Source organism: Cyprinodon tularosa, unplaced genomic scaffold, assembly GCF_016077235.1.
Source record: "Cyprinodon tularosa strain WSP-4 unplaced genomic scaffold, ASM1607723v1 ctg184, whole genome shotgun sequence".
Classification (NCBI taxonomy): Eukaryota; Metazoa; Chordata; class Actinopteri; order Cyprinodontiformes; family Cyprinodontidae; genus Cyprinodon; species Cyprinodon tularosa.
The window spans coordinates 938,251-959,740 of record NW_024038639.1 but is presented as its reverse complement, the minus strand read 5'-3'; the positions used below and the strand labels follow the sequence as shown (position 1 = coordinate 959,740).

At 35.1% G+C, this 21,490-nt stretch overlaps 1 protein-coding gene across 1 annotated transcript; it reads right to left on the bottom strand.

Annotated features, from left to right (window-relative positions):
• LOC119781863 (C-type lectin domain family 4 member G-like) lies at nt 1-9,220 on the bottom strand. Its single transcript, XM_038282472.1, has 7 exons — nt 9,176-9,220; nt 7,863-7,976; nt 5,836-5,928; nt 3,233-3,802; nt 1,757-1,908; nt 1,513-1,625; nt 1-1,408 (listed from the first exon to the last, which is right to left on the bottom strand). The coding sequence occupies exons 2-7, from the start codon at nt 7,927-7,929 to the stop codon at nt 1,249-1,251; spliced, it is 1,155 nt and encodes a 384-aa protein (XP_038138400.1). The 5' UTR covers nt 7,930-7,976; nt 9,176-9,220; the 3' UTR covers nt 1-1,248.
• Between the last annotated feature and the right edge of the window lie 12,270 nt (nt 9,221-21,490).

Sequence of the window (21,490 nt, the reverse complement as noted above, 5' to 3'; positions counted from 1 at the left end):
TAGAACAAATAATGAAAAGGTAACAGGATTGCCAGATTGTCAGGAAAAGAGTCTCTGAAGGGGAGAAAATGGATGTCACCTGATGAAGGAACTATTGGTTTGTAGTTTTCAGAGTGAATGATGGGTTACTGTTTTCAAGAGGTTGGCGACTTTAAGAAGGGAATTGGAAAAAAAATCGAAATCTAGATGAGCCAAAGTTATTAAGAGACATTGTGGAGGGTGTTTAGCCCTTGGGGCTGCAGACCCCTGGCCCTGGAATATAAAGCAATACAGCCCTCTGGTGGAAACAAACAACTAACACTATACTTCCACATGTTTGTTCTCCCTGCAGCTTTGAAGGCTCATGGGAAATCAGCTGAGTAGAGTAAAAATGTAAGATCAGGATTAATTCTTTTTCAATATTTCTAAATGTGCTATTTTAATTTAAATTGCACAATAAAATCCAATCATACCCATACATCGATTCAATAACTCTATTTATATTTCCAAATGGTGACATTTAAGTTATCCCAAACAATGAAACTGAGGAAAAGGGACTTTGTAAATAGTTGAAGTAGATGAACTCTGGTTGAAGTTTGTAATGGGTAGGAATATACAGTCTTACAAATTCCCTTGTGATTTTTGAACATGGAAGAAGAAAATGCAAGAATTAACTTGTTGATTCAGCAGAAGTTTTTGTTTATCTTTACCTTGAACTGTGCAACTGAGAAAGCGGAATTTAACATTGAAAACGAAAGCATCCACTTTAACTGGAAAGAACAAGGCTTAGAAGATAGCTAAACAGAGGATCACTGGGAGAGTAGATTTAAAGGAATAAAATGCAAAGAGTATACATGCATGGCTTGCTACAGAAATATAAATCTGTCCAGAAAAGATGCAAAGTCAAAAGTCTAGCAACAGGTCAATAGTGTCTTCTAAGAAAAAAAAACTCGGAGATCATGATCCTATTTGCAGAAATTGACGATTTTGAGTAGAGAAAATGTTTAAATGTGAATCATTGTTCATAGACCCATATGCAATGTCCATAATAAAAAAGTTTGGGTTAGTATGCTGGTGAAGAATTTCAGTCATCCAGGTCATAGTCATCCAAAAAAAGTTAAAAAACAAACAACTAGTCTTTTTTTCCCAAGTTTTAAGACGTTTCGCTTCCCATCCAGGAAGCTTTTTCAATTAAAAATTTGCCGGCCTAGTTAAAAGAGATTGATTTAAACTGAGATTTCCTCTCAGACATGCACATGATGAATGGAGTCAAACACCAGTGGTGCTCATTTGTTTTTCACAGATCCAATAGAACTTTTCCCTACAGGTGCCCGTAGACCAAGAGCTCATGCATGGAAGACTCTGATCAATGTAAACACAACTTTGGGAGAGACCGGTCCAAAATTTTGGTTTCGGGGTGTTTGATGCACTAGAAACAGAAAAGACAAAAACAAGCTGAATACATCAGTCTCACACACTCAGTGCTATTAAAAACCAGTCAGACAGAAGGATGTTCAGGCTGGCTGAGCTCACCTATATTTCAGCAGTCTTCCATTTACATCCTTCATGTTCCAACATGAGGTATAACTGTCTGTTTCAACATAGAGGCCGATCCAGATTTTTACCATTCCTCCAATGAAAGGTCTCTGCAGGAGAAAATCATTGGTGAGACACTTCGCTTCAATGGTTACGTCAAGCAAAACTATCGGATGGGGGGAAAAATGACAATAAAAATAATTTAAACCCTTTTAACCCATTTAGAAACTGACAAAAATACCTGTTCTGTTTCATCATTCAAAATCATAAGTTGAGCTCCTTTCGTCTCACAGTTTTGTTTGGCATATATCCAGGTGTTTGGCTCTGTAGAAAGCTGGTAGCAACTCGACATAAACCTCAGCCATCCCGGGGGACAACTTTGGCTTGTTACCTCTAAGAAATAAAAAATGACAAAAAATTAGGGAACATCAATAATAAGGTGCTGGGCCTTAAAGGAATAGTACACCCAAAACATGATTAGCCTTCATTTTCTACTCACCCCCATGCTGAACAACACTCTGGAGTACTTTTTTGATATCTCAAATGCATCTGGAGATCTGGGAGGCTTCTTGCTGTCTGCTGACATTCAAATAATGGAGGTCTATGGCGCCCGAGACAGAAAGGTCCATAAAAGTCCACAAAAAACGTGTCAATATTCCTCCATACTGCTCGTCCAATGTATTCCAAGTGTCCTGAGTGGGTAGCGTCCAGAATTTACTCGAAACGAAGTAATTTAGAATGTTTTTAGAGCATAAACAGTAGTGTATAGGATTTCCTGAAAGCGCGCACATGCGCGCTCCCGACGCTACGGAAGCCGGCAGACCAAACCAGCGCATTCAGCTCGGCAAAGAACTCATGCTCTTCCTCAACACTGAAGTCCTCAGACATTTTTCTTTCGTTGTTTCTTTCTTTGCACAGGTAAACAGCACATTTCTTCTTCTACGCTTGCATTATCGGCAGAGCAGACGCTGAATGCGCACTTTCATCTGGCTTGGTCTGCCGGCTTCCGTAGCGTCATGAACGCGCCCGCGCGCGCTTTCAGGAAATCCTATACACTACTGTTTATGCTCTAAAAACATTCTAAATGACTTCGTTTCGAGTAAATTCTGGATGCTACCCACTCAGGACACTTGGAATACATTGGACGAGCAGTATGGAGGAATATTGACACGTTTTTTGTGGACTTTTATGGACCTTTCTGCCTCGGGCACCATAGACCTCCATTATTTGAATGTCAGCAGACAGCAAGAAGCCTCCCAGATCTCCAGATGCATTTGAGATATCAAAAAAGTACTCCAGAGTGTTGTTCAGCATGGGGGTGAGTAGAAAATGAAGGCTAATCATGTTTTGGGTGTACTATTCCTTTAAAGCATGAACATTTTTTGTAGTTTAGAGATAAATATACCATATTTTCACGACCATAAGGCGCACTGTACTAAAAGGCGCAGTCTCAGTTATGTGTGCCTTTACTGTATTTAACACACACATAAGGCGCACCGGACTGTAGGGCACGCCGCACATTTTGAGCGGAAAAAAAAGACGTTTATATGTGCCTTATAGTCGTTAAAATACGGTACGCAGCAAAGAAGGTTTTGAATGTCATTGTAATTTTCTTTTTTGTTTCAAAAAACCTCTTTCCCAGTGAAATTAGCGGTTTTGGAACTTTTGTGAGAACGATATGTCTCCTTTAAAAATTTGGTTATGAAACCTAACTTACCTGTATTTAATCTTTTTTGAAGTTCTGATATCTGATTTTCTTTTTCCGCAAGTTTTTCTTCCAGGTTTTTGATTTGTATTTTCAGTAAATCCTTCTCTTGTTGTAACTGGCATTTCTCTTGACGCAGTTTTCCATTTTGTTCAGTGAGTTTAAGTTCAATTTGAATCAGGTCATTTTTCTCTTTAACTAGCTCATCTTTTTCTTTTTGAATTTGCTCCTTCCAGTAGAGAAGTTGATTTTTCTCTTGATTGAGCCTGCTATTTTCATTTTTAAGTAGCCTGTTTCTCTGCCTGAGTTTAGTCATCTTGTCTTCCAGTTTGACTTTATTTTGAAGGAGTTCTCTTTTTTCTTCTTTCAATTGCTGCACATTGTTGTGCAGCTCGATGTGACCTTGATGTAGTTGTTTGTTCTTCTCAAGCAATTCTTTTTTCTCCTGAAGCAGTTGGTCTATCTGTCCAAGATGTTGGTCTTCCTGTTTAAGAAGTTGATCTCTCTCTGATAAAACCTCTCGGATTTCTTCCAGCAAGGTGACATTGCACACTGAGACATTAAAGCCTTTCGAAGTTCCAACTGAAAAAGCGAAGAGATAAATGTTTATCTAGTTTAACTGAACAAATGGACTGATAAATTGGAACCTTTCTTGTCTAGAACACAATGAAAAAATTTTAAAGAACAGCATCATCATAACAACAATAAATAAACAGTAGTGGGCTTGGTGGAGACTAAGGGGAAATACAGGCATTGGGTCCCTTAACATTTCCATAAATAAATTTCCCATGGTTTTTAATAAAGCATGTAAAACGTTTATAGAACTGCCACATGACCTAAAATTATCATGGCAATGTATGACATTATAATGAGATAAGACTGACAAAGTTTCTTTTTATAACTAGAAAAAGCCTCATAATAATTTTAGAACATATGGCATTTCCACACAATTTGCTTTTACTAAACAGCAGTACGTCTGTTCTTCTATCTGTTAGCATCTCTGTTATGACTTTGAACTTAAGGGCACATTATGTATTAATAAAAACATTGGCTTAATAGTGTACTATGCACTCCAAAGACATTCAGATCTCTTCATGTATTTCAAATTCTGTCAAACAACCCAAATTTCAATACTTTACTATTGAGCTATCTGTACATTTTCCAAAGGATTTTAGTTTTGAATTTGCTTTATTTGAACATATTAATATGCTTCATTCTGAGATACTCAGTCTGTATTTTTAAGGTTTTAGGCTTAACACTTAATTCATTTTTAAAGCTAACAGTGCCACAGGTTATCCTGAGTTATCTCCATAGTTGCTGCTACAGGTTTAGGCTGCTAGAGGACATAGGGACCACTTTTCATCATTCTGCTTCATTCTATCTGTATTTTCCAATCATTAGTTAGTTAATTCAATGCCTTAATTTATGATCTCCCAAAAAAATTTTCATCACAGTATTTTCCCCTTGCTTGGGCCTGTTTGGCTGTGAGACCTTTCTGGAGGGGAAACATCTGCTGGGCTGTGGCCATCAACACCTCTGATTATAAATGGAGTTAGTCCTGTTTTTCTTCTATACATATTGGCTTAGCTTTTACTGTGACTAACTGAATGTACTCTCTTTCATCCTTTCTGTCATGAAAACTGGCTCAGAGCTGTCCGAGTGTTTATTTCCCAGACAGAGATGCCTACTGTTACTGTTACCTTCCATAAGTTATAATCTATTTATGGATCAGTGCTTCTATCTGATTTTTGAGTGTCTGATTCCTGCTCTCTAAATCCCCAGTCAGTCTTTATAGAGTAAATGCTCGGTGTGAGGGGCTGCTGCAGAGTTAACGACACAATGCAAGTGAATACTCTCATCCAGGAGCAAATCCTGCAAAGTCAAGGTCTCAATGCAATTTGCTTCATTTGCTTTAGATATAAAACCAACCTGACTGAATGATCTGATTAAACTTTCTCTGCAAATGTCTTTGAAATACCAAATTGATGCAATATAAATAAAGCAATTTAATGGAATTATCCTTGTGAAAAGTTCATCTTTGAAGTCATTTTAACTATTTTCAAGCCTTTAACCTTCTGCCAGCATTGCCCCATATTTTGTACACAGTATATATGTATCAGCTTCGACCAGCTTCTATACTGCTGAAGAAAGGAATGCCTTGGTATGAAGCTTCCACCACCATGTTTAATAACAGGGGTGCTACGTTGGGGGTAATATGCCAACACAGTGTGTTTTACAAGGCGCCCCCACTCTCCTTTTACGTTAAATGTTCTCCTTACCTTTCTTTGACGCTATATAATACTCTTCCAAGTTACAGATATGTTGAATAATTATGCTATTTTATTGTAATTTTTTTTTGTTATAGAGCCAACAGCAGTTTCTTAAGGGTTGGGTCTGTCTATTTTGGCATGTCAAAAGCTTTTATAGCACTAACACAAAGATACATGGAGAGGGCACCATCGCATTCATTTCTACAGAGAGCAAACTTTGTTTTCAAAGTTGGGATGGAGAAAACAACCCTAGATTGTAATGGAAACCAGGCACTGTTACCTAATGCTGCTGCTGTGAAAATGATTTGATATATGACACCAGGTTTCCAGAGTTCTGCTACTCACCAGATTGATACCAAAAGTAAGCATTGAGTATTGATTGTGTGACGCACAGCAGGAAAAAAAAGACTCCAATCAGCAGGTAGATTTTGGATTTTCCTGTAGGTAAAAAAAGCCACAGATGCATTAATTATAATGAAAACTAAAGTTATATTTTTTAGCTCTGTGTCTACACATCATCAGCTTTGCTTTGTTTGTAGTGCTGATAGATTAAGAAGCCATTGATCAGATATAAGAAGGTGTTCACTCTAAGAAGTTTATGGGTTTCATAGCCACATATTTTTCTAACTGATTTTATTTTGGCAGATCATGTAAAGCTGCCATGGATGTGCTTATCAATATGCATGAAATAGTAAATTCTGACCGACTGAAAATGCATTTGAAGAATTTAGTTAAAGCTAGGGTGACCATATTTTTATTAGGGAAAAACCAGGACACCTTGGGGTTGGGGGGTGGGGGTCTGGGTTGGCGTTTGGGATCTCTGTTCCCATGCATAGAGATGTCTATATCTACAGTTGATTTATTAAAAATGCTTTTCAGTAAAAGTCAACAGCAATAACTCCAATAACAGACGATAATTTTATTCAAAATGTTTTTGTTAAAAATGCTTAACAATTCCTGTAATGAATGAATAGCACAATGAAAGAAATCTAATCTCATCTAAACATCCCTCACTTAACAATAAAAGCTAACAATAACTCTCAACTCCCAATAACACATGATACTCAGCCTCAGCAATGAACGAAATAATGTCTATTCTGTAGGCTATTGGAAAAAAATAAATTAACAAATGAGCTAATTAACAAAAAATACCTCGTGTAGCAAAAATAACTCAAAATGTACCAAAAATCTTTACTTTCGGTGTCCAGGTGGCTTTTCAGATCCCTTGCACCTCCATTGGACACAGAGACATATGTGCCTGCTTTGCACAATGTGCACAAGGCCTCCAATGTGTCTCGATCCGGTCTGAAAGCGGGGAAACTCTTTTGTAAATCGTCGGTAAACATACATTTGCGATTTTGCATGTTGTTGGCGTACTGACAGCCACGCTATCTATATTCTGATTAAGAACAGGGCTGCCCGCACTGACGCGGCTCAGGGATTACGTCACACGCAGCGCCGTTCGCAGTGCCCTAGTGCCTGTAAATGTAATGGTCCAATTAAGGTAATTTAAAAAATCAGGACATTTCCTTACTTTCTAAAAAAAAAAACGGGACGCCCGGGACAGGACGTGAAATACGGACATGTCCCGGGAAATACGGACGTTTGGTCACCCTAGTTAAAGCCTCTGTTTCTCTGAAGCTAAACCTAACCCTCATCCTATTATAGCTGATGACTGGCTAGGATCCAGTTTGGGTTTCTTTTCTGCTTTGAGGAAAGCCCAGTTAGGATAACTCCATTGCTCTAGGATCCCTCTTGTTTGGGATTTCTGATTCTCCCTGGCATCCCTTTTGTTTGTAGGGACATTGCTCTCAGTGTCCTGATAACTACAAGCTTCTACGAACAAGCAGCCAAGGCCAAACTGTCTGGCAATGTATCGCATATATTGAATGAGGTGTTGCATTTTATTACATATGAACAGTCTAAAAGAAATAAAGGAGATAAAACTTCCTCCTTAAGCACCTGTGTTTGAGAGAGGACTATTAGAGGAAGCATTGTTACTGCAGACTTTCTTAAATGCTCTCAGTTAAAACCAATTAACTACAATGATAATCACATTACTTAGAACCTGTAGAGCAGGGGGAACCAATTAAAAATCAGCGGGGTTCAAATAAAGAAAATCAACAACCGGTAAAGGTCTGCAGACATTTTAATTATAATTAAAAATGTATTTAAACAGAATTTAAGATATAAAAAAAAATTGGATTTTGTTCATCAGTGTTATTCATTGAATTTAAATAAGAAAAAATTGTTAATCCATCCTATATATTTAGGAATTTTCAATAGCAATACTTGTGTTCAACACTTTAATGACATTTTAAATAATAAAAAAAAAAACATTCTTGTTAAAGAAATACTGAATAAATTCTTACCTGAATCCGTTGTCACCCTTTCCATCCTTCTGTCGGCTGGTGAATTCATATAATGACTTGTTTCCATTTTTCTTACTCTGATGGTCTCGACTAGGTGCTTAGAAGAAGTTCTGCCTAAAATTGTAGCCTGCAGTTTGCATCTTTTTATACCAGCTGATTACAGCGTAGGCGGAAAAATCCTAAAAATATATTCTGGAAATAAAGTGTGGTTCCCTGTAACATTACAAACCAAACACCTTCGTATTTCTTAAGAAGCATGGAGGAGTAGACTATTGTTTACAAGTTATACATTAATGTTTTCAGGTTAAACATGAAGAAATAACTTGGAAGATTATGCTGAATCTAGAGTAGTGCATAGACTCTCTCATTTGGAGTTGAAAGACTTACCCAAAACTTAACTGCAAAAGATGTTTGCCATACTTAAACTCTTTAATGTCTATGTAGAGACATACGTGACAACAGAAATGTTATTACACCTTAAACGCATCCTGTAGCCCACTGCATGCAAAGACTCTATGACTTCATGTCTATAACTGCTATTATAGGCTACTTCATTTCCTTTCAATTGTGGAAAAACTCTGAGTTATATCTGTTGTATCTCAAGACATCAGATCCACATTAAGTAAAATGTAAGAACAAAACAAAGAAAAAAAAATCATAGATAAAAAAGTTACCAGATGAGATAAAAAAATATGCATTGGTTCTAAAAAACATGTGACCTATGGAAGAGGCTGTTGGATTGTAACTGCACGAACTCATTATCATGAGCTTTTATGCCCAAAAGATATTGCTGTATCTTTATTACTTCAACCCCTTCTTTTAGATCCATAACTTGCTAGCACTAAAGAGTGGCGAGCTTGTTGGGTAATTTGGCATAAGACAAAAAAAAAAGTAAAAAAAACTAAATCAGACCAGAATTTAGCAATTTTTCGCACCTCATTTTGTTTGCTTGCGTTCATTACGTGAAGCCTTACAATTTTTCTAAATCTCCAAAAACTCTGATCATACATTATCTTTCAGGCTTCATCTATGGTGGTGCCGAGTACAGACAATCTATAGATTCCCTATACATGTTTCAAAAACATGGCTGTCGCTCATTGCATTCTGGGATGGCAGGCCCTAAAAAGCACCAAATAATTTGTTTATAATGGCCAACTTAGATAGAAAGGTATTATTAAGCATATAATTTAAAAGGTAAGAATTATTCCCTCTTTTGTTATTTTTTTTAAAACATAAAATGTGAGATCAAAATGTGAGTATTGTCTTATGAGGAGATTATGACATGGAAAATTTCAGTTTGTTCAACTTTTTACCTGTGTTTCTGCATCCACAGGTGACGTAGTTTCGATGTCCATATCTCATTTCTAATTAACAGAAAGACATGTCATGCAGTTTGTTTTCTTCACATATATTTCATGGAAAAATAACCAAGTTGCTTAATAGCATGGTTGCAACTTAACTCGGAGTGTAAATATTTACGAAAGTTTAGTTATGAATATGAGATAAAAGTGGGGATTTTTTCCCTCGAAAAAACAATGGATAAAACCAATTGGTGGATTTTTTGTTTTGTTTATGATGCAATCAGCCATTGAAAGTTAATAAAATGTTAGAAATTATTTGTTGGTAAATACTCAGATATAAGTATAGATGTATGCAATATATGCATATGATCTTGTTGTATTCTTATGTTACATACCAAAACCTACAGAAATTCCCCAAAAAAATTATAATTAGGAACAACAAATGAAATGCAGCCACTAAGTTGAAGTGCTTTGAAAAAGCTTTCCATGTGTTAGAAATAGATATAGAAAATGTTATGTGTGAGCTCTGTTATGTGTAAGAAGGTATGTTAAATTCCTCGTTAACTGTTTTGGAAACTGTGTGGGCCAAAGTTGATCTGTGAATATCCATCCACCATTTTCTGTTACCTTATATGGATTTAGTATTGATTCTGTGCAACTGCTAGACTGTGGAGACCAACATAACTGTCCAAGAGGGTGTAGCAGTGAGACAAATACATGAGAAAATCTAAGATCGTGCCCACCGCTGTTTATCAGAGCATTGGTCAGGCAGGCCTAAAAAGGTGGATGAACCTCTGCAATTCATGCTTATATCAATGATTTTGTTAAACATGACTGGAATAAATTCTGTTTATACTAAAAGATGTTTTCATTACCTTCTTTTTCACTTTCTAAGAAACATTCCCTCTTGGATCAAGAGCCAGCTGAGCAAACACATGTCTGCACTATTAACAGCCATGATGTTTTTTCCTAACTCATGACATGCTTCAATTTAGTTAAATGTAGTTTATTTATAAAGTGCCAATTCACCACACCTGTCATCTCAAAGCATTTGGGAGACAGTTCAATCAGATCATAAAGTCAGATTTTCTATCTAAGGAAAATTGCATGGAGTCATTGACTTGCAGGACATGCTCCTCCTGAATGACCATGTGGTGATTGTAGCTATATACACATGTGCTTACATTTTGATGTTGACACTACAGCAATCCCTATAGAACAGGAATGTCAGAGGGTAGGGGGTCCTGCACCTTTTAGGTGCGCCTCTGCTTTAGCACACCTGAATCAAGCAATTAGGTAATTTGCAGGACTCCAGAGAACTTGACTTAAACTGAGGAGGTTAATTAAGCTGTTTCATTCAGGTGCGCCATGGGGATATCTATAAGATGCAGAAGGCCGGGCCTCAAAGATTTGAGTTTGACATCACTGCTGTGGAGTCAACGACAATGGTTAATACCTGTTTTGTTTTTGTTTTTTAAATGTGACCAGCAGGGGGAGGTGTGCTCACATGAAGCTTCCAAAAAATGAACCCCTTGGCTGGAAGCATCTATGCTTCATGAAGCTCTAACCACTTAGCAGACAAATTTATGCAGATTTTCTTTTTCATTTCGTGTTTTTCAGTGCATTTCTCTTCATATAAGCCTAATGTAATCTTACAACTCGGAACACAATATCACTGACTTGAAAATTGTCTGAACACTTTTTAAAATAGACATTTTTATTTCCCTGCCACACAAAATATTTCTATGTCCTGGTTTTAGATTGTATTCTGTTTTACTATTGAAATGTTAAATGCCTTGTCATCAGGGTCTAAAGTTTACTTCTTTGCCCACCAGCCACTGTGGCCACAGAGGTTTTATACCAGGCCTAATTTTGTTAAGCGACTCTGAGAATGATTTAGACTGTTTTCGGCACGTGTACAGATTACATATAAGTGTGTTTGCTGGTTATAAATGACTTAATCTCATTCATGACAAGAGCTACAGGACATAATTACAACCATTTTCTGAACTGATGTGATAGAAAATTACAGAAATACAAACAGCCATCATCTCACTGACTGGTCCAGCTTTATATCTTAACTATATAACTGACTATTTCGCTACTGTTTGCATCCAAGTTATATTGTTTTTGATTTTTAGATTACATCAATGTAAAATTTTAACTTTTTACATATTATAAATGTATTTTCATTTTCAAGTCAAGTCTAATATTTTGAATAACAATTAGTTAAATAACAATGTCGTAATTGACAGAATCCAAACCATATTTCCAGGGGAAAAACCATAATCTCAGAAGGGATGGGGACACATTTTCAGTGATTTATCAGTCTCTCACATTCAATTTTACCTTTCCTGTGAAAACCTTTTCATAATATCTGCCTGGTTTCTCCCTGCAATAGATATTCTCAGGAAGTTTTAATGTCTCCTTACCTGTAAAGATCTAACATCATTCTCCCTGCTGCTGGCCTCTGGTCCATCTCCACTCTGATTCTGCTCACTCTATTATGGAAATAAACATAAAAAAATGTGGAAAGCAAAATTTTGAAATATAATTAGGAAGAGAACTATTAAAAAGTCCTGTGTCATTTCCATTTAAATTAAATGTGATGCCATAGATATTTTTTAATTTCTTCCCTGACTCTCCTCTCCCTGTTGTGACCAAAATATGTATTTTAAAAATGTGAAGAGCAATTGGAGCACACAGTCTGTTTAGAAATGAAAGAGGATTGGGTTTATGCCAAGAATAAAACTAACTAGCTAATGTCATAGAGGTAACAACCGTATAAATTATTACTAACTACTTAACATATTGCTAAATTGGCATGTTTGACCGTTTCATCATTTAACTAACTAGTCTAATTAGCAAAAAAAAAAAAAAAAACACAGTTTACTCGGTTTGTTTGGAGAAAACTACAAAGGTTTTGTTTTTTTGCTGGTGGTTTACTAAACAACCAGAAGCTCACGTTCAGCTCTTCTCAGCACAAAGTCTCGTGTCGAACTTCTACGTCTGCATGTGTGCTCATGGTGCTTTAAAAGGCAGCTCAGAAAAATAATGTCTTGCACACTAATAAAGGGTTTAACTGTTATAAAAGCGTTTGCACTTTTGAGCATACTTCGTTGGGATGTCCCAAAACAGCTTTTTCATTTCTGATACATTAACGATAATGCAGCTTTTAGTATTGACTGATACTGATATTGACCAGATATAATATCAACCTGAATCACAAATATTTTTATTAATATTAATAATTGAACTTTATTGATCTCACAATGGAGAAATCATTCTCTGCATTTAACCCATACTGTTGGGGAGCAGTGGGCTGCCATCGTGGGGTTAAGGGTCTTTGCTCAGGAACCCAGAGTGGAGGCTGTGGGGATCAAACCAAGTATTTGCAACCTTCTCAGAGCACAAGCGTACAGCTATAACCACAAGGTCAACACACCCCACCTACTTATTTTTTTAATGAAGAATGTTAGAATAAACTCAGTTTGTTTATATAGCGTCAATTCACCACATCTCTACTCAAAACACTTTACAGAGACAATTCAACTAGATCATACAGTCAGATTGGTTCAAAGTTTTCTATCTAAGGAAAACCAGCTGACTGCATCGGTTAATGACTTGACAGCAATCCCTCACTCCGAGCATGCTCGGAGCAACAGTGGAGAAGAAAACTTCCTTTAAACAGGAAGAGACCTCCAACATAACCAGGTTCAGTGTGAGCGGCCATCTGCTGAGGCTGACAAAAAGAGAACAATAGTCAACAATAGTAGGTATGAAAATAAATGAAACATTTATAATCAAACAATGAGTTACATAAACTTTAAATAGAGGCAGAGTGTTCCTATCAGCATCCCTATATTAAAGATTTTAGATGCAGGCCAGTTTTACTGTTGATATTGGACCAATGTCACTGTTAGATCAGTACATCACCAATATTTACTCTAGTACGACCAAATTGCCAGAGGCATGATGTAGAACATGACGCCAATGTAATGATGTAAGCAGATGGACCAAAACGATGTTTGAGTCTGCTGATGGTGCCTGGTGCAAAAATTCTTTTCCGGCTCAAAAAATGACAAAGTAAACCCAATCAGGACCAACGCTGAGCATGTGTTGTGTTATTGGAAGACAATTATATTTTTTGTGTGTTTTTTAATCATCATAGTACGTGAGGGTACCTTTCTGAAATATAAAAAAGTTGGAAAATGCATACATATGAATGCTTAACAGATGTACACTACCGTTCAAAAGTTTGGGGTCACATTGAAATGTCCTTATTTTTTTAAGGAAAAGCACTGTACTTTTCAATGAAGATAACTTTAAACTAGTCTGAACTTTAAAGAAATAAACTCTATACATTGCTAATGTGGTAAATGACTATTCTAGCTGCAAATGTCTGTTTTTTGGTGCAATATCTACACAGGTGTAGAGAGGCCAATTTCCAGCAACTATCACTCCAGTGTTCTAATGGTACAATGTGTTTGCTCATTGGCTCAGAAGGCTAATTGATGATTAGAAAACCCTTGTGCAATCATGGTTACACATCTGAAAACAGTTTAGCTTGTTACAGAAGCTACAAAACTGACCTTCTTTTGAGCAGATTGAGTTTCTGGAAATCACATTTGTGGGGTCAATTAAACACTCAAAATGGCCAGAAAAAGAGAACTTTCATCTGAAACTCGACAGTCTATTCTTATTCTTAGAAATGAAGGCTATTCCATGCGAGAAATTGCTAAGAAATTGAAGATTTCCTACAACGGTGTGTACTACTCCATTCAGAGAACAGCACAAACAGGCTCTAACCAGAGTAGAAAAAGAAGTGGGAGGCCGCGTTGCACAACTGAGCAAGAAGATGAGTACATTAGAGTCTGTAGTTTGAGAAACAGACGCCTCACAGGTCCCCAACTGGCATCTTCATTAAATAGTACCCACAGTAGCCTGTTTGTGTTGTCCTCTGAAGGGAGTAGCATTAGCTTTTAGTTCTAGTTTCTCTTCTCAAATTTGAAAACAGTCAAATAATTTCTGTATAATTCAAAAAAAATATTTCTCATATGCTAATTTATAAAAAAATATATATTGAAATGCAGGAAACTAAAATAAATAAGGTCTGGTGATTTTATAAAAAAAAATGCAAACAGTAAATGTCGTTTTGGGAAGGTGACCTTTCGTACAAGCGACCAAGTGGAAACAGTAGGGATGTGAAAACAGAAGCAACTCTTTGATGGTAAGAGCAAAGGCAGACACACTGAGACAGAAAGCAACACAACGCCCGCCCACGCTCAACCCGACCCACTTTGACTGAAGCAACTTGCAGAGGTGATGCACCCCACAAGAGCTAAAGCTATCAACCAAACAGGCTATTTTTAACCTGTGCTACAAACCTAATGCTCATTTCATCTGTGATGCAAACTCGCAACATGGTTTTCCTTGCTGGACCTACCCTGCTGTTGTTGATGACCTTGAGTTTGTTGTCTGCTGAAGACACAGGTCAGTAAAACTTTTGATATTTAGATAGCTTCGTATCATAGATCTAAAACTTGTAAAATATTCTCTTGTAAAAATAAAGAAGTCAAAATGATTAAATAAACTACCAGTTAATAGAAGTAGCTATGTTGTAAAATTATTTCCTAGTTGCTAATATAAGAAGATAGGAAAAAATGAGCTTGATATATAGGCCATCATGCCTATAAAAATGACTGTCTCTGTTGTTTCCGCATTATCATGAATATTTTATTTAAATCATTTATTGATTTTTCTTACCTTTATTCGAGAGTAAGCATTCAGGAAAGGAGGATGAAAGAAAGGAGACAAAACATTATACATTGCACAAGTTATTTCCGTTGTAGTGTCGCATTGTAGAGTCTGGTTGCAAGTCATTCATCCCTGCTGCATCTAGACTCTACAATGCGACACTACAACGGCAATAACTTGTGCAATGTATAATGTGCAATTACTTTTTAAAACCCAGTGCAATACAGTAACTATATATATATATATATATATATATATATATATATATATATATATATATATATATATATATATATATATATATATATATATATATATATATATATATATATATATATATATATATATGTATATAAATATTCATCTATTTAAATATTCATCTATTTAAATATTCATCTATATAAATATTCATCTATATAAATATTCATCTATATAAATACCCATGTAAATACCCTGTGCAATCACCCTGTATAATGATCCTACTATATATAGAAAAAAAAAAAAGCTGTCATATGTGGATATACTGTATATACTTATAGTATATATCCTATGCACCTTTTTTTTCCTTTGGCACCTTCTTCTTCTCTTTTGACTATTTGAGCTGATATGACAAGTAAAATCCACCACTGTGAGATTACTAAAGTCAATCATTCACTCAATTCAGGAAAGGTTAACGGACAGGAACCTCTGTATACGGGACACATCCTCCCCCTCCACCAACCAACATAACAAAATAATAACAAAAAACAAACTAATGTGAACCAAAGTGCTTTAAATGAACTATAATAAATGTAGGACTATAACATCAGAGGTGATTAATAGGTTGAACTTAATAAACATATTTAAAGAAACACTCCCCCTAAAGTAGGGGTCACCAACTATTTCAAGGCTGAGGGCTACTTCATGGCTATTGAATCATAGGAAGGGCTACCAATACTGACCTATGAACAAGAGGGGCCAGCGTTCACCTAAACTTCATCCAAATTAAACACATTTTTATTGTTAACTTTTAATTTCTAATTTTCCTTTAAACATTATAATTTTAAAATCTCTATAAATGCTAAAATGCAGTATATGATTACTATGATGAAATGCTCTATAAATGATTAAAAAGAAGAGTCACAGAATAAAATAAAATTTCAAACTTTGCCCACTGCTGAGTTGCTGTTTTCAGAAGGCGTTGAGGGCACCCCATGTGGTCCTTGAGGGCCCCTTGGTGCCCGCGGGCACCGCGTTGGTGACCCCTGCCCTAAAGACATACAATAAGAACTTTTGGAAGAAGCTTTCCTCAAGTGACAAAATGCACCCAGTTCTTTGAGGTTAATTATATGGAAGTAACACCTTTTCTCAAGGTCTGCAAACCTTCTCACAACACTTTCAACCCTTATACAACCAAACTTTAAATAAACTGGCCTAGTGGTTAGAGCGGCGCGATTGTGCTCTGAGAAAGTTGTAAGTACCCTTTACCCCACACTGCTCCCAAGGGGATGGGTTAAATGCAGAGGTAATTGTCTCCAATGTGAGATCAATAAAGTTTAATTATTATTAAAAAAACAACAAAAACATTTGGATGTGTGACCAGAATCCTTTGGCACTGAGAACAATTGGAAAAAATGTTCAGTGTAAAAACGAAAGGTCCACATTTCTGACTCTAAAAACAAAAAATTTGCAGTAAAAAAAAAGAAAAAAAACTGTCCATCGAACAACAGCAGGTTATTTGAGAAGGTAAACTTCGAAAACTGGCACAGACATGAACTAAAAGCAAATGTAAACTGTTCCAAAAAAATAAACATTTTAATAGTAGGAACTGTTCTCTATGAGCTTTTTTTTATATTTACTGCCTTGAACGCAGCCAAAAGCGCCCGTGTCTTTTCTGTGTTTGATCAGAGGAACAAAAGAAGAAGCTGTCAACAAATGATTCTCCTTACTTAACAGTTTTTATGTCGTATTTGCTACGTTTACAACTTCTCTTAAGTTCTTTATAAAATCCCAGGTTTCTTTACTGTGGAGTCATGAAATATTTTTTTTCTATTTCCTGATTGGTAGCATTTCCTATAAACAGCTCTGCTGAAAAGAACCCAAGCTGTTTAGTTTTGACCAAATTTGACCAAGAAATTTCTGCCATCCCTGCGGTTGAAGGTCTTCTAATGAGGTGCAAGAGACACTGACTAGGACCTTTATTTACAAAACATAAACATTTAGCTGAGTGTATTATTGGCAATCAAAAAACAAGGGAAGCCAGAGGGTGAAAACAAAGACAGCAACAAATATCTCTAATTTTAAAGTAGAACTCTTTAAAAACTGTAATCTCTGTTAAGAAACAGACTGCTGGCAGGCTACTAGAGCAGATAGCCTAAAGCGTTAACCAGCTAATATTTTCTTGTTACATTGAACAGAGGATTAGCAAAAGAAATTACATCCCAGAAACATTTAAGAACTACCACTAAATCCCGTCTAAAATATTTGCTTAAGTCTGTGTGTTAAGCTTAAACATCAACAATAAAAACTCTGGATGTTATTTTATTTTTACAGTAGCAGGAATAATGGCTGCTTTTTTTTATTTTTTTTATTGATCATTTATTTCGAACACTTAATAAAAAGCAAATATAAGTAAATTAATAAAGTCATAACAAAACAAAACAAAAAAGAAGAAAAAGAAAAAACATATGTACATACCATCATGTTCAAAAAGGAGTAGGAAGAAGTAATAAAACTTATTAAATCCTACCCCTGTTCTATATTAACATCTACCTATGTGTAAGCATACATACATATCTATATATATACACATACACACATACATACATATATACATACATACATATATATATATATATATATATATATATATATATATATATATATATATATATATATATATATATATACATACACATACATACTTTTCTGTGTTAAATGAAAGAAACTTCATCGTATTAACCTACTTTTTTTTTGTTTGGAATATCTGTATATATACCACACATCTTTACTGAAAGTTTTCATGATGTAAGTATCTCAAACTGTGCTGATTTTAGTATTTATTTAAAATAAATGTTGCTATCCAACTTTATCGTTTGACTATAAAAGACCAGTTAGAGGTTATTTTAATGCAGAATTTAGCAATAGTTTAAGCTTTTTAATTTTAATCTCAGTACAATTTCGTTTTAGTACTATCGTTTGCATATTTTGTGGAACTTGAGTCTGAAATTAAATGAAATCAATCAATAGTGCAGGTTACAGGTTATCCAATTAACCCATTTTTTTGGTAGCTGTAAGATCATCACCCAAAGTTTTTCACCGTCAAATTTACACTCGGCCATTTTAAATCAACCCAGGTTGGATACAATCATGTTGAGTTTTATTTATTTATCTTTTTTTTTTTTTACTCTTTTTTTTAATGTGCTGTCTAGAAATTTGGCAATAGGAATAATTGTCTTGATGCCAAAAAGAGCCCAACAGATTTTGCATTCACAAGTGAAGCAGTACAGCTATCGCAATAGTGTTCCGCTTGATTTATGCAGATAAATAGCTTTATTATAATTCATGCAGGGAGTATTACAGATTATATGGACACTGCAATTTAAATAGAACAGGAAAGGAAATACAGAAAAAAAGAGAAAAGATGAAAGAAAGAGGAGATAAAAGGGAGATAACCATAAGAAAAAAAAAATTCAGTCTGCTTCATCACCAGCAAAGAGATATAAAAACAAAACCACAAGCAACGGACATGGTACAAGCAACACAATAAAGTAACACCTTGATACTATCGCTGAAGTATAAGTAGTATTATTTAATCTGACATATATACTGTGATGATAGCAGATAAGAATATAGACTTTCTGTATGGAAGTGAATCTCTAAGTACCTGGAACCAAGCACCTGTAGTTGTTTGTGAACGTGCAAATGAGCATGTAAAGTTTATCAAAAGTGGAAATGCTCAATAGTGTAGTATATTCTGTTTTAGTGTGAGTATATTTTGTCTAAATCTGTGTGTAGTAATATACATTTATGTACCTGTCATTTATTTTTTTTCAACCATGTGATTTTTATAATACATCAATGTAAAATTGTGCTTTTAACTTACATACATAAGTGTACATATTATGAATGTATTTCGACTTAAAAAATTGAATAACGATTAGTTAAATAAGAATGATGTAATTGACAGAATCCAAACCATATTTCTAGGGGCATAACAATCATTTTTCAGTGATTTCTCAGTCTCTCGCATTCAGTTTCACCTTTCCTGTGAAAACCATTTTTAATAATACCTGATATTATTAAATATTCTCAGGAAGTTTTAATCTCTCCTTACCTGTAAAGACCTAACATCATTCTCCCTGCTGCTGGCCTCTGGTCCATCTCCTCCCAGACTCTGCTCTCGCTACTATGGAAATAACCATTAAAAAATGAGGAAAGCAAAATTTTGAAATGGAATTAGGAAGAGAAGCATATAAAAGTGCTGTGACATTTCAATTTAAAATAAATTGTATTCCATGGATATTATTTATTTATTTCCTAACTTTCCTCTCTCTATTGTGACCAAAACACTAAACATGTGGAGAGCAATTGGAGCACACGGTGTGCTTAAAAAGGAAAGAGGATTGGGTTTATGCAAAGAATAAACTAACTAGCTAATGTCACAGAGGTAGCAACCTTATATATTATTAACCCTTTAAAGCCAGATCCAAGAATAAAACAAAACAGAAAATTATTATTTTTTTTTGGTTTGAATTCCTTATTTGACCTTTTAACAAAATATGAAAAAAGAAAAAACAGAAATACATTTTTGATATTAATAATTTATTACTATGCGATAAGTCAAGATTATTTTTTGTGTAGTCTTCTACTGGCTGTTAGCAGGTACATCTGATTGTGTACAATAGGATTTTGCGCAAAGTTTTTACCATTAAATTATGCAAAACATTTCAGAAACCGTATGTATCAAATACGATACATTTGGCATTATAGGGTTAAATTTATATATTGGCCTGTTTGACCTTGTCATCATTTAACTAAAAAGTCTCATTAGCAAACAACGTGACACAGTCTACTCGGTTAGTTTGGAGAAAGCTACAATGGTTTTGGCTTTTTGCTGGTGGTTTACTAAAAAACCCGATGCTCACGTTAAGCTCTTCTCAGCATAAAGTCTTGTGTTGATGCATTCAAAAGCAGCTCGGAAAAATAACGCATGGTGCACTAATAAAGGGTTTAACTGTTGTATTAGTTTTTGAGCATATTTCCTTGGTAGGTCCCAGTAGATTTTTTTCATTTCTGATACATTAACGCAGCTTTTAATATTGACTGATAATAATATTGACCAGATACAATATCAGCCTGAATAAATCAATTTTGTAATTAATCAGAAACTTGTTCATAATAATGATTTTACAGTTTTATCATAAAGTTCCAATATGAATGTTTAAATTTCTTTGGTTGTACTGTGTACTGATCTAGGTTGTAAGAAAAAATAAAGAACGGTGACCGTGGGAAACAGGTTACTGAGGTTTAGGTGGGGAGGTGCCATTTATCAAACTGTGAAATGTTCCAGCAGTATTTTCTTTGTACAATAGTCATCAGTAATCCCTGAAAAAATTAAAAGCTTTTAATGTAAATCAAAGCAAACAGGGTAGGTTACATCTGGCAAAAAGGTACTTTATTATTTCACTTATTCTATATAGCAATATTTCATATCAAAATTTCTTATAATGGAACTTAACGAGAAAACCAATGACACAATAATTATACAGAAAGACAATAAATTGAATTTATACCAGTGCAGACAGATAGTGCAAACATTTGATTTAATGGAACACAGACTAATCTGATCATAAATCTAAGACAATTACCGCTACCAACGCTAAATGTTCATTGTATTGTTTTATTTGGTCAAACGTTTATCTGTGTAAGGATCCCTGGCAAACTGTATCAGGTCACTAATTTTGCAGCAATCCCTTCTGAGAGAGTAAGCATTGACAGTAGAATAGAAATCCCCCCCAACCACTGAAAGTTAATTGCATTTACTTTCTATGAGCTACATGTTCTCAAATTAAACATCTTTGAATGTTATTTGATTCACATTTCACAAAGATTTCCACCCACCAAAAAAAAACAGATGTTTGTATTTGGGATGAATCTGTTTGGTCGTCATAGTCTTAATTTAGTCCAGCAATAGTTTAAATTAGGCTGTGTTTGGTCCGTCTGATTTCATCCAATTTTAGTCCAAAAAAAGTCTTTAAAATATATATATTTTTAACGACTTTTCAACAATCTGAAAATTACAGCTTTTCACCTTTCAATTTTCAACCAACTGTAGCTGTTTGGATGCATAACATGAAGTCTTTTCAACCCATTTTCACTTGGTTTGGAAGTCATTTGGAAACTGACAGTTAAATCTGAAACAAAACCAAAGTTCATTAAAAAGTAGGAGTGATTTCCTTAATTTTGGAAGATTGCTGATTGGCCGATGCTTAGAAGTGAAACTTGTCTTAAACACAGATCTACTCTACTTCTGCCAGTGTTTGAAACTTTTCCACTGTAAATGCTCTAAACTTTTTTATTTTTTGTTTA

Excerpts from the sequence above, each read along its gene's own strand:
- LOC119781863 (XM_038282472.1), bottom strand. The coding sequence starts at position 7,929 with ATGGAAACAAGTCATTATATGAATTCACCAGCCGACAGAAGGATGGAA. Across the intron at positions 1,626-1,756 it reads TGAATGATGAAACAGAACAG|AGACCTTTCATTGGAGGAAT; the intron begins GTATTTTTGTCA and ends TTTCTCCTGCAG. Across the intron at positions 1,409-1,512 it reads GGAAGACTGCTGAAATATAG|TGCATCAAACACCCCGAAAC; the intron begins GTGAGCTCAGCC and ends TTCTGTTTCTAG.